At 36.1% G+C, this 17502-nt stretch overlaps 1 protein-coding gene across 1 annotated transcript in view; it reads right to left on the bottom strand.

The window, feature by feature from the left end:
* KCNH7 (potassium voltage-gated channel subfamily H member 7) overlaps window positions 1–17502 on the bottom strand; it is a 451727-nt gene that overhangs the window by 129937 nt on the left and 304288 nt on the right. Inside the window, exon 3 of the mRNA XM_027129726.1 lies at window positions 17216–17371. Coding sequence (XP_026985527.1) covers window positions 17216–17371 — 156 coding nt within the window. The remainder of the gene's footprint in view (window positions 1–17215; window positions 17372–17502) is intronic.

The following is a 17502-nucleotide window of genomic DNA, read 5'->3' as shown; positions in this document are numbered from 1 at the left end:
TATCTGGGCTACAATATTATCTACCTCCTTATATTCTTTAAATGTCATAGGCACCATTTTCTTTAATATATTTACTATGAACTTTTTCTCAATGCATTGAGGATTGTTTTAAAACATGGAAGAACACTCTCAAAACTTATGAAATTTTCTGCATTATATTTGAGTATACTCTTCCAGCAGATGGTCTTATCTACACACATATTTTCAATTCCATCTTTAGCCCAAAGACTCATAAATCTATAACTCAAGCCTAGACTTATTCTCTTAGCTCCAAACCTGCATTTTTTTAAATGCCAAACATTATTCTTTTTTTTAAGACAACAAGCGTTTATTTATTTTTTTAACATCTTCATTGGAGTATAATTGCCCCACAATGGCGTGTTAGCCCCTGCCCCACAACAAAATGACTCAGCCACATATATACACATGTTCCCACATCTCCTCCTTCCTGCACCTCCCTCCTTCCCACCCTCCCCATCCCACCCCTCCAGGCCGTCACAAAGCACGGAGCTGACCTCCCCGTGCTATGTGGCTGCCTCCCACCAGCCATCTACCTTACGTTTGCCAGTGTATATATGTCCATGCCTCTCTCTCGCTTTGTCACAGCTTACCCTCCCCCCTCCCCATATCCTCAAGTCCATTCTCTAGTAGGTCTGTGTCTTTATTCCTGTCTTACCCCTAGGTTCTTCATGATATTTTTTTTTCTTAAATTCCATATATATGTGTTAGCATACGGTATTTGTCTTTTTCTTTCTGACTTACTTCACTCTGTATGACAGACTCTAGGTCTATCCACCTCATTACAAATAGCTCAATTTCGTTTCTTTTTATGGCTGAGTAATATTCCATTGTATATATGTGCCACATATTCTTTATCCATTAATCCGATGATGGACACTTAGGTTGTTTCCATCTCCGGGCTATTATAAATAGAGCTGCAATGAACATTTTGGTGGCTTCATCAACATCTTCTCTTAGAAGTCTTAAAGACACCTCAAAATCCTGTAGCAAATCCGATCTCATAATCTACCCCTCAAAGTCCAGCCCTTTTTTTCAGTGAATGGCATCACAGTCCCTCTAGTTGTATAAGCCTGAGACTTGCTGGCTATTCTAGTAGTTACTCTTCTCTCTCACCTTCATCCCCTGAATCCAATTAACCCACTAATTGTGTTCATTTCACCTCCTGAATATCTTTTTAGTGTTTTCACTTCTCTTATCTCCACTGCTCTCACTTTCTGGAGATAAGAAATCACAGTTCACCTGATTTCTTGCGATAAGATGCTAATCATTTTCCACATTTGAATCATATTGTCTGTCCTTTAAAAAATACTAACTTCTGATCACGTTAGCTATTATTTAACCTTTTATTACTCCCAGTAACTTCCTGCTTTGGGCATGAAGATATCACTAGCCCCACTATCTGCAGCTTAATTTTTCCTCGTGGCTCTCTAGAATCCAGCCATATGAACTTTTTTTTGCGGTACGCGGGCCTCTCACTGTTGTGGCCTCTCCCATTGCAGAGCACAGGCTCCAGACGCGCAGGCTCAGCGGCCATGGCTCACGGGCCCAGCCGCTCCACGGCATGTGGGATCTTCCCTGACTGGGGCACGAACCCATATCCCCTGCATCGGCAGGCGGACTCTCAACCACTGCGCCACCAGGGACGCCCCCATATGAACTTTTTAATTCCTCCAGAGGCCTGTGCTTCTTACAGATTCAGGGCTTCCTTGTGTTTGATAATTTTTACTCTTCCTACTTAGTACATCCTTTAGGGTTTTTTTGTTTTGTTTTGTTTTACGGAAATCTGTTGCATTTCTTTTTTAAAAAATTTTTACTTTATATTGGAGTATAGTAGATTAATAACGTTGTGTTAGTTTCAGGTGTACAGCAGAGTGATTCAGTTATATATACTCTATAAGAACATCCTTTAGGTTTTAGCTCCAAAGTCATTTCCCATGGGAAGCTTTTCCTTCCCTCTGAACTAGATTAGCATTCCCTTCATAATTTTCATAACAGCTCATAGTTATACACTTGTTGACTTTCTGATTAACATTTCTCTCCCCTAGTGGACTGTAGGAAGAGCCCCTATTTTGCTCACCAAATCCCAGTTCTAACAGAATGTCTGAGCACTGTAAATGAATTTCCACTAGCAGATTCTAAACTGATAATATCCTTCAATTTTGACTGTGGAAAAACTAATATTTAATTGCTCTGACCAACTTAACCAGAGAATCTTAGTCTCCTGGGATTGTGTTTACTCATATTTACCAAAAATGATTAATTGAGTAGAACCCAGTAGCTGGTGGAAATGGTAAACTTTATACCATGCCCTATATACTTGATACAACACAGTTAATTTTCACCTTTTTTCCGAGGTTATTAATTGTTACCATTTTGATTCTAGAGCATACACAAAAGTGTTTTCAAACTCCTCAACATCTAGTGAATTTTATGTAAAATACCTATTACAGAAAATTTTAGAATTAAGCAGGCTAAGTTCTTACTCTAAGCTTTCATTTGTGTGCTAGTAGTTAACAGTGGTAAATATAATTGAAATAGAATTTATTGTTCTGATAAAAGACATGACACAGTGCACAAACTCCAAGTACGTTCAGCATTAAACTCTGGATTAATTAGTAGATGAGAGTAACCACTGTATGCATATACAATTAAATAATGGTGCATCACAGTATCTATTTTGCAAGCATTCTTACATAATTCTACTAACAACTTTTATATGCTCAAGTAAATTGCCAAGTTAAAAATCAGTGAACCGCATCAAAGTCATTTGATTAGTTTTTAATGCACTAGGAATTGAGTTATAAAGCAGTTTACAAATAATTCTGCAAGCTTATTACAATTCACTGAGGTCAATGCCTACTCTTATTCATTTTTCATCAGTTATTACCCTCCTCCTTTAAAAATAATTCACTGCCTTTCTTAAATTAATGACTGCACAAGGCATTTAGTTTGCTCCTACAGTTTAGTCATATCCAAGGTGGTACAGATGGTCTTTTCTGCATCACTAGGTTAATACGACCATGTTATATTGCATTACAGATTTAGTTGTCGAACCGCAGTTCATCCGGAAAGAATACACATTGAGAATTTTGCTCAACGTTAGCACTTTCAGGCATGAAGTATAAAACTTAGATGAGTATAATCCTGTTATGATTCTTAACATAAAAAAAACACTCTTGTAAGTTGTCTCCATATTTTAGTATATTTGCTTTCTAACTTGAATAACTAAAAGAGATTCTACTTAGCCTATTAGCTACTAAAATGTTCAATAAATCTGAAATAATAACAACAGAATCAGGGGTGCTTTGCACATTTTTTAACACATTCCCCAAAATAATTATAAGTGTTGATAAACTACTTACATAAAAGCATAGTTTTGTTTAAATGCACCATTTTTCACTTGAGAGAAGTGAAACTTATAATGAACTTATAATTAACTACCACTACAATGTCTTTCTCAGGACATGTCACTTCTGTGAAGCTGCTGAAAATAAATTTGGAAGCTGCATCTTCATACACGCTGTGTTACATTTAACTAAGAGCTTTTTACATCTCAACCAAGAAGGCACAAAGATATTCCCAGTGTCTTTCTCTTTAGAAAGCCTGTAATTATGACTTCAATCTATATATGAATAAATGTTAAATACTTGGCCCAAGGTCAAATAGGAAATCAAGGCAAAATCAAAATAAAACAGCAATTTCCTTGATTTAATTTCAGTTTTACCCCAAACTTGGTGTTTTCTTGGTCCTTAAATATCCACAAGAGAATCTAATGAGAATCCTAACTCTCTCCTCTAAATAATGCAGATAAATGCATACACACTTTTTTTTTATGATCTCAGAGGTCGAATAACAAAATCCTTCTCCTCCAACCAAAAACCCCTCCATTAACCTCCCCTAGGATTCCCTAGGATTAGTTGACTCTTAATATTCCTTCCAGTTTTGAGTTTCTTTGCATGTATATTTATACTAATCACAGTTCACAAAAAATTATAATGATCACAACTACATTTCTACCCTTATGTCCTGTGGGAATGGGACTTTAGAAAATGGTTTTACCAGCTTTTCTAAATTAAGAAAACCTCATCAATCTGAATTATTTCTCTGTCTTTCTCTGTCTCTGTCTCTCTCCCTCTCTCTTTCCTCTGGGAGCTGATTCTTAACTCCTAGAGTTTGGAAGAAAACTATTATGCTAATCTTGACATGAAACAATTTTCTAACTTAAGAATATACCTAGGGATAGTAGAAACAGTAATATTTTTTGCAGAAAACCAACTATATCTGAAAAGTTCTCCATATATTCCCAATCACTTAATTTCCTCACAATTACAAATTCCCAATCATTCCCTTGGTTTAATTTCTCATCATTTCTACAAACTCTTAGAACTTTGACTACTTAATAATTTTACTATTAAAATCCAGTTAAATATAAATTAGAGCATCTTACTCTTGCTTGGTTCTGCTTAGCTGAATTATAAACTGAAAAGCAGAGAAAAATTTTAGTTCCAGCAGTCATTCAAATCAGAGAATAGAGTGGGGTAAGGAGAGGACATATGTGCGTGTATTTGGGTGGGGGGAAGTTGTGAAGGCTACGAGCAGAGATATTTCCCCTCACAAAGGATTAGGGGTGCTGGGAGGTATCTTGATTGGATCCCTGAAAACAGACTGTGCAAAAGGGTTTTGGGGAAGTGTTTTCAGGAGATATGCCTATAAGGAAAAGAGGAAGGAAGGATTGATAAGAGCAAGTAAAACTGATATGAAAATGTAGCTAAAGCTTCAGTCAGTTCTCCTGGGAGCTGTGGAGCTGGGGTAGCCCTTCAGAGTTATGCCAAAATGAAGTTAGTGTATCTGGTTTTTATCTCCCTGTTGCAGCCAGTCACTGGCTACAGCTACCCCATGGGAAGGGCCATGACCTTGGGTAAGGCAGTTCCTCGCCTTTGACTACAGCTTCCAATGAGGGGTGGAGCTGTGTCCTGAAGTGGCCAATTTCTAGCAGCTGTCCCCTCCCCCCCCGAGGAAGGTGTCTGAGGCACAGTGCCTATGGTACAGATGGGGAATGATAGCCAGTTTGGGGTCTGAAAAAAAATTATGATCTGAATAAGTCTACTATCAGCTACTATCAGGCAAAATAAGAATTCATGAATTAACATCAATGTACCTTTCTATAATTAGGGTATTCACAAGTCTGACATTTAAATTGGAAGCCTTAAAACCACTGTGGGACTTTTCTCCAACCAAATAGCTCTGGATGTGCAGAGAAATAAAACTTTAATCTCTGAGTCAGAGAGAGCAGCAGATCAAATTTCATTGGAGAAACAGGGAAGATAATTGACATATCTGACTTTTCTCTTTAGGAAGAAATTTCCACAGAGACACCCAGCAAGGAGATGTCTTTCTTACTAATGTGTTAGGAGTATATGATGATGCCCATGGGCTGCTAGAGCAACCCGTAATATTGTCAAAGAAGGCAGTACTTAGCTGTTAGACTGGGGAAAAAATATAATTCAGTGTGAACTCAGTACTGACCTGGCTAACCTGATTAGTGGGTGACACATGGGGCAGTGCAGACAGTGCAGTCCTGGTGTTAGTGACAACAAAAGGTCACCAGGGAGTCCAACGACCTGGTAAACCTGCAGCTAAATTTGGGACCCTTTAATGGAGCAGATGTGGTCAGTAAGGCCTTGAAAGACTAAGACTCCTTGGACATTTCCTAGGGCGAGAGATACCAAAGAAAAAGCAACATCTTACAATAAAGCAGTAAGTATAAGACCAAATAGGAATCTTGAAGCCATGTGAGTCCTGATCCAGTAGTGCAGGACACATGTGTGGAGATCAGGAGAAGTCACTGCTGTAGCAGGAGTGAGAGTACTCATAGGAGCTGTAGCAGCAGCAGAGATCTTCTGGAACAAGTTCACAAATGTTGATGATATCTGAGAGACACTGCTTCCAACCTAGCTGGGTCATCATGAGAGCAAAGAAGCAGAAAACACAGGTTTAGAATAAAGGAGATAGGGCAGAAAATAGGACGGGCTGGTGGACTGCTTTTGCCACCCAAGGTTAAAATCTGTCCACGAGGAGGCACTGGAAATTAAAGCAAACACATCAGTATTATATATACCTAATTAGTTTCCATTTCTATGTGATAACAGCTTAATAAATCAATGTATGATTTACCATACTGCTATTTTGCTTCTGTTTTATAGAATTCTTTCTTTTCCAAATGCCAAGTTAAAGAGTCCACTCATGTTGTGTGAAAGTAGTAACATCTTTTACCTAGATTGACCCAAGATGGCCATGTAGTCATTACGTTGACAGGGACTCTTTTGATGGAGTGTTCCAAACACAAATGGTACAGAAGCCAGTTACCCACATGCTGTAAGAATAGGGACTGTCCCTGATTTGGGTGTTGCTAGGTAACAAATTCTTCCAAATGGTATGCACACCGGGTCTCTGATGTGGACATGCTGATTTAGGCCATCATTAACATTCATTGCTAACGAAAGGATAAAGCATATTTTTTCAACTGTGAGTAATTTTCTTGATCTTAGAAATACGTATTTTGCTCACATCCTAGGGAGGAAACGGTATAAAGTTGACTGCAACTTATGACTGAACTTTTCTCGGATTTCTTTTAGCAACCATGTCACGGTTCCTTTTTCTACAGCAAATTTAATCTTTAAAAAGAGGAAACTTCCAAACACATGATAATAGTAAACATTAGTTATGTTGTAAAACCTTTAATTAAATTCATCTGAATAATAGATTGTTTCTATAGTAATGCTTGCTGAGTGGGAAACTCTGTATTACTACCGTAGCTCTTCATCTTTAAAGAATGACTTTCAGCTCCAATGGAGAATAGCAAAAACATTGTGAATGCCCTTTTATAAACCAGCTACACAGAAAATTTCTTTGTTCCTTAGCTTGAGGTCTGAACACTGAAATACAAATTTGAAGGAGCAAGGTAGCTATACAGGCAAATATATTTTTTATGTGTCAATTATTCAAAATATTGAGTCCAAAGCATATGAATGCATTTTTAATGGCTTCAATTAGCTAGATAGTTGCCTAAATGACCAACTGTATTTTTGTGTATAGACTTTGCTTCAGTTGAAGCTTTTAGAGTAATTCAAACTTTTATTTTAGTAAGCATAAAGATAAAAATTCTCTTTTGATTTGGAGAGTATAATTTTAATCATTTCAAAGATAATGGAATCTCCTTTATAATACCTTAATGAAATGAAATGAACAAGTACACTTTTGAAAATAACTGTGAGAATAAGATGCTATAGAAATTTAACTTTATTTTACTATATTTTTACTTTTAGCTTCACTTAAAATTTATCTTTATGGTTTTATCTAACCATTAAGTAACTTAGACTAGTAGTTCTCAAACTTCAATGTGGATCAGAATGACCTGAAGGGCTTGTCAAAACACAGGTTGCTGAATTTCTGTGTTTTTTTTTTTTTGCGGTACGCGAGCCTCTCACTGTTGTGGCCTCTCCCGTTGCGGAGCACAGGCTCCGGACGCGCAGGCTCAGCGGCCATGGCTCACGGGCCCAGCCGCTCCGCGGCATGTGGGATCTTCCCGGACCGGGGCACGAATCCGTGTCCCCCGCGTCGGCAGGTGGACTCTCAACCACTGCACCACCAGGGAAGCCCTGAATTCCTGTGTTTCTGAATCAGTTGTTCTGGTGTAAGGCCCAAGGACTTGCACTTCAAACATGCTACAAGATGATGCTGACGGTCTTACTCTTGGAGAATCACTGACTAATATGCATTCAGTAGGGAAAAAACCCTTAATTACTCAATATAACAATAACATTCATAAATTTATACATTCTACAAGTATGTATTGGGTACTCACTATTTGCCAGATATTGGGGATACGGAAGAAAACACAACAGCCCTCCTATGAACTGGAGCTTAAGTGTTCCTGGCTACTTTAAACAAGGTAGGCTTCCTTAGTTTTCCACAGCTCTCACCTCTCTTGCTCTCTATTTTTATTCCTGGCCTTATTTAGTCATTTATGTTTCTTGTCTACTAGGCAAACGGATGTGCCAGTGTGGTAGTAGAGACACGTATGAGGTATCATCATGTCACAGGGTTAAGAACAGGAAAATCTATCTGGGTGAATTAGGAACTCCCCACAGGTAAAGGGTCCTTTGGAGAAGGTATGCTAGAGAAAGGAAGGCAGTCTAGTAGAGAGGGCACTATGCTATAAAAACAAGGTGGTATAAAATGTATGTGGTTTCAAAAAACCACCACTGAAATATGGGGTATGACGGCGATGGCTTGGGGGGCGCTGTGATGGGAGATGAGGCTACGGAGGTATCTGAGGCCACAACGTGTGTCTTTTGCTTAATGCACAGGGTTTCGGAGTTTTCTAATCTTAGGCAATAGAGAACCATTATAAAGAATATAAACAGTGGAGTATTATGATCTGATGCACAGTAGTGGGACATGTGGTCCTGAGGAAAAGAAGCTGAAAGCAGAGATACCAATTTTGAGATCACTGCAGCAGATGTGTTGAGGGCCTGAGTAGGTAATTACAGTGGGCTGTATGAGAGAGATATTCAGGAGGTGTGCTTGAGAGAATTTGATCACTCTTCGGTTGGGAAAAGAGAGGATTAGAGAGAAGGAGAAGTTTAGCATGATGCCCAGGTTTCTGGCTTGGGTGGCTGGGATGATGACACCATTCACAACGTATGAGGAGCAAGAGTTTTTGACGGAATAGAGTAGATGGTAATTGGGACGGAAAGGCAAGTCTTAGCTTGAAAATGCTAAATTTCCAGAAATGCTAAAATCTTCCAGAAAAAGATGTCCAGTGGGCAGTTGGATATATGAAGTTATAAGTAATTGGAAAAGTCTAGAGACAGGTGTGGTCTGGAGATACTGATTTGAAAGGGAGCCTTTATCCTGTAGGTCACAGATAAGTTTGCCCAAGCAGGGTGTACAGAGAAGATGACTAAGAAGAGAAGAATACTAAGAGCAGCTTCTGGGGGATAAACAGTGTTTAAGAGTTTCTTGTTTAAGAGGAACAAGAAAATGGTACTAAAATAGCTGTCACAGAGATCAAAAGAAGCAAAGGAGCGTGGTGTCATGAAACATAAAAGAACCGAGAGAAGGGAATCGAATTTAGCACAGTACCTTCAACCTAGAGGATAACATTGAGAGCACAACGTAGAAAGCTCATTACAGTGGGCAGAGGAAGAAAGGAAATAGGGGAGACGATGAGTAGGTGTGGAAAATCCAAATGCCTGTAAGAAGAGTCAGGGGACAAAAGTAAAGAAAGCCAGGTATGAACAGCAACAAGGAGAGTTGAGGACTGTGGCAAACTGGGGAGTACATACCGTCTAAAGGTGCGGTCAGTATTCTCTTCCAGCTTATTGCAAATGTGTGGCCACATACTCATCTTTTTCCAAAATAAGCTAGATATGTTGTTTTGGCTGTGCCGTGCGACTGCAGGATCTTAGTTTCCCAACCCGGGATCGAACCCGGGCTCACGGCAGTGAAAGTCCAGAGTCCTAACCACTGGATGGCCAGGGAATTCCCCAGACATCGTAATTTTAGGTGTAATCTTCCAATTTTTAAATGTTGGCAACACATTTAACTAATTGAAACTCTGAGAAAATATTATTTGATGTAAACAGAATGTATCTATTGAAGTATAGGCTATTCTCAGCAGCATGAGCAAAAGGGAAAGCGCCGGTAGAAAACATAGCTGACAGAGGGGCATTGGAAAGGACAGATTTGGAAGGAATGGCAGAGGGAATGGGTTTCAAGTGGAGATGTGGACCCCAGTTAAGATTTGCCTCCAGGGGTTGAGATATATTTGTTGAGGGTGGGCTGATTAAGGGACTTCTTGCCCAAGCCCTCCCCTTGCTCGGAGGTGTGGAAGGGGAGGTGATTTGTCTGACATAGGAGGTGGATTTGACATGAGAGTCATGACGAGCCTGGTGAAGTTCTGAAATACTTGCTAAGGGAAAGAGATGAAAAGTACCTAAAAAATTAGGATCTCATGTATAATTTTGACTTGTAGTGTAATCATTTATAAATTAATAAATGATAAAATTCAGTATTTTTCTGTGACTAAAAAGACTTAACTTGGGCCTGCTTTCTTGTTGGGATATGTTTCAAGTTTAGTAAAATGAGAAAATTTCATGGATTTTTTTGACCGTGATGGAAACAGTAAATTAAGTAGACTTAAACAAAAACCTATTTTAAAATGATAAGAGGAGTGAATGTTATTAGTTAAAATTTATTTGGGGATATGAGCTTAAGGTCAACATTTATAGTGGCTCAACTGACTCTTTGGTTTTCAGACAGGATAAGAATATAGAATGCATTAATTTTCTGTTGGTTGTATATTGTTAAATCAGGATTTTTTTGTTTAATTCAGGTTCCCCCCAATCCCCTTAAAGAAATTTTTAACAAATGAAAATGTGTATGTGTGTCTGTGTTAACCAGACTGGCGATCCTAGATTTCTGCTATAAAATAGAAGAAATATAAGACTTAAATATATTTGTAAGTAATGTAAAATAAAACTTTAAAATATTTTATTTAAAATAATGAAAACAAAAGCCTCACACTTGACAATTAACTTTGAAATTAATAGTGTAAGCAAGGACACATAATTTGGTTATCTTTCATGTTGTGCAAATATTTCATAGAAACAGATATTAGAGCAGAAAAAAAGAGAACACATCTTCCCATTGCTCTTAGTTCCTTTAGATGTGGCCCCCTTTTAGTTGGTAGTAAAAGTAGAATTTTCTCTTCTACTCAGTATCATTTCCACTTTTCAGATTGCAGAGTTTAAACCATCAGTGAGAAAATGTTTAATTATATCTTTTATTTGGTATTTATATTTATTATGTAGTAATTAATCAACTCCGTTGTGCAGTATATATCAATTTGATAGACCTATCAGAATAATACTCTCTCCTGTACTTGCTTCATTCCAGGGGACTTAAGACATCTATTTGTGGCTGGTCCTGTATCTTCGACAGAGATTAAGTTTGTGAAAAATGAGTTCTTCCCAGAGAAAGTTGCTCACTTTTGCTGTGCTGTGTTCCTGACCCAGAAACTAGATATTTGTACTGAGAATTGATCCACCTTTTTATTCAATACAAGTCTCTAGGTTTCCAGAATTTACTCAGCCAATTGATCATAGTGCCTTTTCATGATGCATCTTTTCTACTGTGTACTTAGCTCCTTTTCTATTACTTAATATTCTCAATTTAATACTTCATTTCTTTTTCGTCTAAGTTTCTTATAGCTCCTTCACATTTTTTCCCTTATTTTGTTTACATTTCAGGAGAGGCAGTTGAATATATAGAAACCCACATCATCTCAAACAAACAGTAGCCTCTCCCCATTACTTTCACTTAAATTCCAACACAAGGGCATGCCTACCCCCGCAGACACACACACACTTACACACTCCTTATTTAGATAAGAAATTAAACTTTTTGAAAGTTGAGATGTTTCTGCAAAAAAGGGTGTATCAAAATTTGATTTGCTTTTATTTCCTTATTGAGTTATTTGTTTTAGAGGCTACCGATGGAGCAACAATGTTTGAAATAGCCAACATGTTATTTCACACAGGTAATAAAATTATACTTTAAGGAAAAAAAGGAGTTTTCCAAAGATCAGAAATGATACAAAGTAGAAACTGGATAGTATCAGAAGCTACCAAATATAATTTGTCTCTCTTTCTGCTTGATTTAACAATCAACTCCTCAAAAACTGACACCAAGAGAAATTTAAAGCATATAATGACAGGAGGTATAATCGAAACCAATATAATGGTTGTAAATAATAGGTCTTTGTTATGCTCTGGAAACAATTTTATCTGCATATTTGTACTCTCTCCAAGATTCCCTATATGAGTGACAGCTGCAGTGTAGGGAAACCATTCATGTTCACATAATAAGAAACAAACTACTGAATTTGCTATATGACTTGCACAAGAGATGCCATTTTAATCCTAGTATAAAGTTGCATAGATTATGTATAATACCTGGGAGGCTACTGTATAGATAGTCTTCCATTCAAGATATCAAAGTTTCAAGTCTCCATTTGTATTTCAGTTTGAAATGAATACGTTTTTTTTTAAATCCCCTTTTTTGTCATAGGGCTGATACACTACTCCCTTTTTTACTCCCATCCAACTTGATGGACCATGAAAAACAGCTATTTTGGGAGGAAAATGAAGACTTTTTGAAGACAATAAAGAAACAAAACTAGGCTTCCCCCAGAAAAATTATCTCATTGACATTCACTACCAAAATACAGGCTGACATTACCTAAGGTATACTCTCAGGAACCATTCAGTAATGACTAAGTTGGTTAGTAGAAAATATAAAGATATCAAAAACAGTCATCAACTTAAAGGAACAAGTCTTTAGTATTACAATAGTTTTTTATAGTAATTCAGTTTTGTTCTAAACATGTCACCTGGGAGACTGACAGATTGGTGGTTTTAATAGAGAGTTTTTCCCAAGTGTGATATTGCTCAGAATAAAATATTCAAAATATTGGAATTGTATTACACTAATATATTTGTCCCAATATTGCCTTAACAGGATACTGTACTGTCATTTAGACGTACCTAAGGCAGTAACTGACTATGAGAAATTTTCAGCTGGAGTACATTTGATTTAGTATTAATTCAGTTTACAACATAGGCTTTTGGGACTGTGTTTTATATTTTACATATATTTTGCTATCTGATTTACATATAATATAACAATTTCTTTATGCAAATACTACAGTTTTGTGACAAGGCTTCCAGCTTCCCACAGACAATGACAGTAACTTAAATTTTCATTTGCTCATAGATCCTCCTAAAAACCACAGAGATCAATAAGGGAGGCAAATAAAAATACCCATAAACTATGCCTAAAGAGTAATTAGAGAAAGAGACATTACAAACTTTAATTTATATGTAGTCAGGGAAATAAATGCCGAAGACCAGCAGAATTGGCTAAGAAGAGTACACGGCAATAGTCAGGCAGAAGCTAAGTGGAAAAAGTGGTGGGGCGGGAGTTCAGAAGTCTCCTTAGAGTAATGGAACACATATCAAATAGGGTTTAACCTTGGGAGAAGAGGTTTAACACTGAGTGAGAAATACTGAGAGAAGTTCTGTGACCTTAATGGACAAAGCATTGCTTACTAGAGAAACAATAGAAAGTGGCTAGAAAAGTGCACAAGACTCCAGATATCAGCCTTGGAAAAGCACTACATCTTGGAGAGGGGGAGGGATATTCAAAGGTGCAATTGTCCCTTGGAGCCTGGGAAATAAGGAAGCAGATAAACATAAGGTCCCCTTATTAATATAAGAGGGGACAGAATATTCAGAAGACAAAAACAAGCAAACAACAAAAACAGGCAGTGCCATATATTTTAAAGAACAAGTAACCCCCCTACCCACAAACCCTCCAAATTTACAAACTCCTTGCTATATATGAATGAGACTTGGAACTGAAAAATTTTTAAAGGCATGCAAACAAGACCTATTCCCTTTGCCCCCCCTCAGATTTCTTGCTAGTGATGGTCCAGGAAAGACCTTCATGAATAGCTATAAACAAGAATACTCTAATATTCATACAAAAATATCATAAAAGAAAAACAGGAAATGGGAACATACTTTGCAGAGGAAAGTGTGCTAAATATCTGGTTATGAAACAGGATAGATATATAACATCCCAAAATAAATTTAAAAAATTCAAACCAGTAATTAGAGATATGAAATAAGATTATAAATTAGGAACTCAAAAACATAGAATAAAAACTGGACAAATAAGAAAATGCAAAGCAAGAACTGAAAGAATACAGGTACTAAATTCAGGAAAGAAAAAGACAAAGTCATCTAAAAAATTAAGACACATTACAAGCAAATCACAAGAATAGAGGCTAGAAATGAGAGAAGCTAAGAAAATAAAATAGAATAAAGAGAGAAAAAAGGACCAGAGGAAAGTGATGGATATGAAAGACAGTCAAAGAAGGTGCAACATCCATATTATTTGAGTTCCTGAGGAAGACAAACCAAAAGAAATAAAATATTAAAAATTATAATTCAATAAAATTTCCTGAACTATAACATGAATTGAATGTACGTATTGAAAGGGCCCACCATGTATCCAGGAATATTGACTTAGAACGTCAAATCCAGACATACGCAAGCAATAGTTTTGGACTTTAAAAGTCTGTCTTGGTTTGAAATAGGAGTATTAAAATCTACCATTATTAATTTATTTCTGAAATTTTCTGGGACTTGGAAAATTAACAAAATCCCTTACAAAGGGCAGACAAGTGGATTGGCATCAGATTCCTCATTAGCAACATTTGATGCAAGAAGAGTGGAACACTATCTACCAGGTTCACAGGGCAAAAAGTGTGGGCCAAATATCTTATATGTACCCAGGCTGTCCTCCAAGTGTGAAGGCTATAGAAAAATAGTGTTGATTTACTCATGAACATTTACTGAAGAGGTGAACTTTATCCAAGAAGTTATGTTTGCGGAAACTTTGACAAAAAGACAAGTAGTGAGCATTGAATACATTTCACTAGAAGTTTAAGGCCAAAACAAAAGTGAGAAGTATGTAAATTACATCCTCTGAGAAGCTAGAAGTATCACAACCAAACAAAATGGAAGGAGAAGGAAATATAAAATAAGTTCATTGAGTGCCTTGTTGGTAAAAACTGGGAGTGAAATGATATGATTTGACAAACTGAACGGTAGAAGACTAAGCATACTTAGGCGTGCAAAGACACTGATACTAGTTGAGCTGGATAATCTGAATAGTCCAGTCTCTGGAGAAAATAATTGTGAAAAAGCTACTCCACAAATAAGTACCAGGTTTAGATGATTTTACAGGGGAATTGTACTTAACTTTTAAAGTCCAGATCATCCCCAAACTCTTTAAATGGTTATGTAGAGCATAAAATAGAGAAGAAACTCCAAATTATTTTCCTAAGTAATTCTAACATTGATAATAATACCTAACGAAATTGCATATACATATTCAAAAATTAGAGAGCAATTTCCCTGATGAGGATCGATGCAAAATCCTAAATTAATTTTAGATGAAAAGAATTCAGTATTACAAGATGAAATACATCATGTCCAAATGTGGTTCCTTTCAGGAATGTAAGAATAGTTCCATGTTAGTAACTCTATTAATAAAATTTACCATAAAAATAAGGAAACAGAATAGCACACTCATTTCCACAGATGATGAAAAGGCAATTTACAAATTTTAACACCCATTCTTAATAAATACAAGTCAATGGAAACTTCTATAAAATTATAAAACACATTCCACTCAACCACATGCCATCATTTGAATTAATGGGAATCACTGGTGGCGTTCACACAAAATTCAGGAACAATTGATGTTCACTATCAGTTTCTTTTTAATGATATGTTGGAGGTAATACCCAGCACAATTAGACAAGAGAAAACTATTAGATGTATAAGAATTGGAAAGGAAAATGTAAAGTAATCTTTATTTGATATTATAGAACATCTGAAAACCTCAGAACAATGTATAAGCCACTGCAAACTAAGAAAACTCACTAAGATAGACCATAAAATTAACATACTCAGAAAAAATCAGTAGCCTTAAAAATTATTAGAAGATAATAATTAAAGAGAAGATCCTATTTATAATAGCAGCAAGAACAAAACATGTTAAATGTCAAGTAGCAAAGTAAACAATAAGGAAAAATTTTAATCACTCTTGAAAGACACAAAAATTAGATTTAAAAATGAAAATACATATACATATTCCTGTATAGAATGACTCAACATCATAAAAATGTTACTTTTCCTCCAATTAATTTATAAAATTAATCTGAATCCAATAAAAATACCATAGGGAATTTTTTTTTTATCCAGACAAGTTGTTTCTAATGTTCATGTGGAATATGCAACAAGAAATAACCTTAAACCCTGAAAATTAATATTAAAGAGAGTATGTCATATAAGAGGTTAACCGTATATTGAAAACAGTGTGATTCTCAATGACACAGATCAAGAGAACAGAATAGAAAGACCAGAATATACTCATGCACGTAAGAAAGTTTAGTATGTGATAAAAGTGATATCTCAAATTACTGGTGAAAGACAGACTTTCTAATAAATGATGTTAGAACAACTGGAAAACCATTGATAAAATGACAAATTAAATTTATAACTTGCACTATAAACCAAGCTAAACTTAAAATGGATTAGAGATCCTAAAACATAAGTCTAGAAAAAAATATGAGTTTATTTACAACCTTGGAATGGAGAAAGCTTTTCTAATTATGACTCAAAAATTCAGAATCGACAAAAGAAAAGGTTGATAAATTTAGCCACATTACAAAAAAATAAAGGCTTCGTGTGACAAAAATTAGGAAAAAGATAAAAGACAATTTGCTGGGGAAGCGATTTGCCATTTATTCCACAATTTAAAAGAAAAAGACAAAAAAGCTGAACATGTATACAAGTAATGGACAATTGACAGAAAAAGAAATGTCCACAGTGCTCAAATATGTGAACCTCACTCATAATAAGAGAAATGTAAACTAAACTAATTGAGGTATTGCTTCTCACTTATCATGACAAAAATCGAGAAGACTGACACACTCTGTTAGCAAGGCTTTGGAGGAAAGATATAATACATTGTATTTTATACATTGTATATACAATATTATATACAATGTATATACAGTACATTGTATTGTATTATATAATACATTGGTATTAGTGTAAAATGGTTCAAACATAAGGAGAGGAGTTTGGCAGTATCTAAAAAGATTACATATTCATTTACCCTTTGACCCAGGAATACCGCTTATAGAACCTTACTCTGAAGATAATTTTGTCCAAGAATGTACATATACACATGAAAATACATATGCACAATTCATTCTGCCATTATTACAATAGTCAAAATTTGGAAACAACCTAAATGCCCATCAGTAGGGGACTGGCTAAATAAGTTTGGTATAACCAAGTCAAATGGCTTTGAAAGCAGCTGATCACTTCTGTTAGGCACTGATGGGTAATGTCAGCTATGGCTTTTTTATATACAAATTATTTTACATAAAATGCAAACATATTTTGAGAACTGAATCAAAATGAAGCATGTATTAAAATTACTACAGTAGCAGAGTATCAAGAGCATTACGTTGTCTTTTACTTACGGTTTACAGTTTTGACTGGTAATATTGTATTTAGCCTCTCTGGGGAAGCAGAATTTTCTTCATCTGTCACATATTCAAAATTAATGATGAACATCATAGCCACGCCCTCTTGGTTTTTCACTGGAATGATGTGAGTGTTACAAATGAAAGTAGAACCTAAGGAGATTAAAAAAAAATGAGTGTAAGGTCAAAAATATGCCTTCATTTTGGAGTGTCAGTAACATTAAAATTCTAACAAAGCCCTCAATGACCACTGAAATTCAATTAAAATTTGATTTTTTTATTTC

The sequence above is a fragment of the Aethalodelphis obliquidens genome, unplaced genomic scaffold (genome assembly GCF_003676395.1).
Source record: "Aethalodelphis obliquidens isolate GAN/ISIS:26980383/991018 unplaced genomic scaffold, ASM367639v1 scaffold2, whole genome shotgun sequence".
NCBI classification, from domain to species: Eukaryota; Metazoa; Chordata; class Mammalia; order Artiodactyla; family Delphinidae; genus Aethalodelphis; species Aethalodelphis obliquidens.
This window is presented reverse-complemented; position numbering and strand designations above follow the sequence as displayed.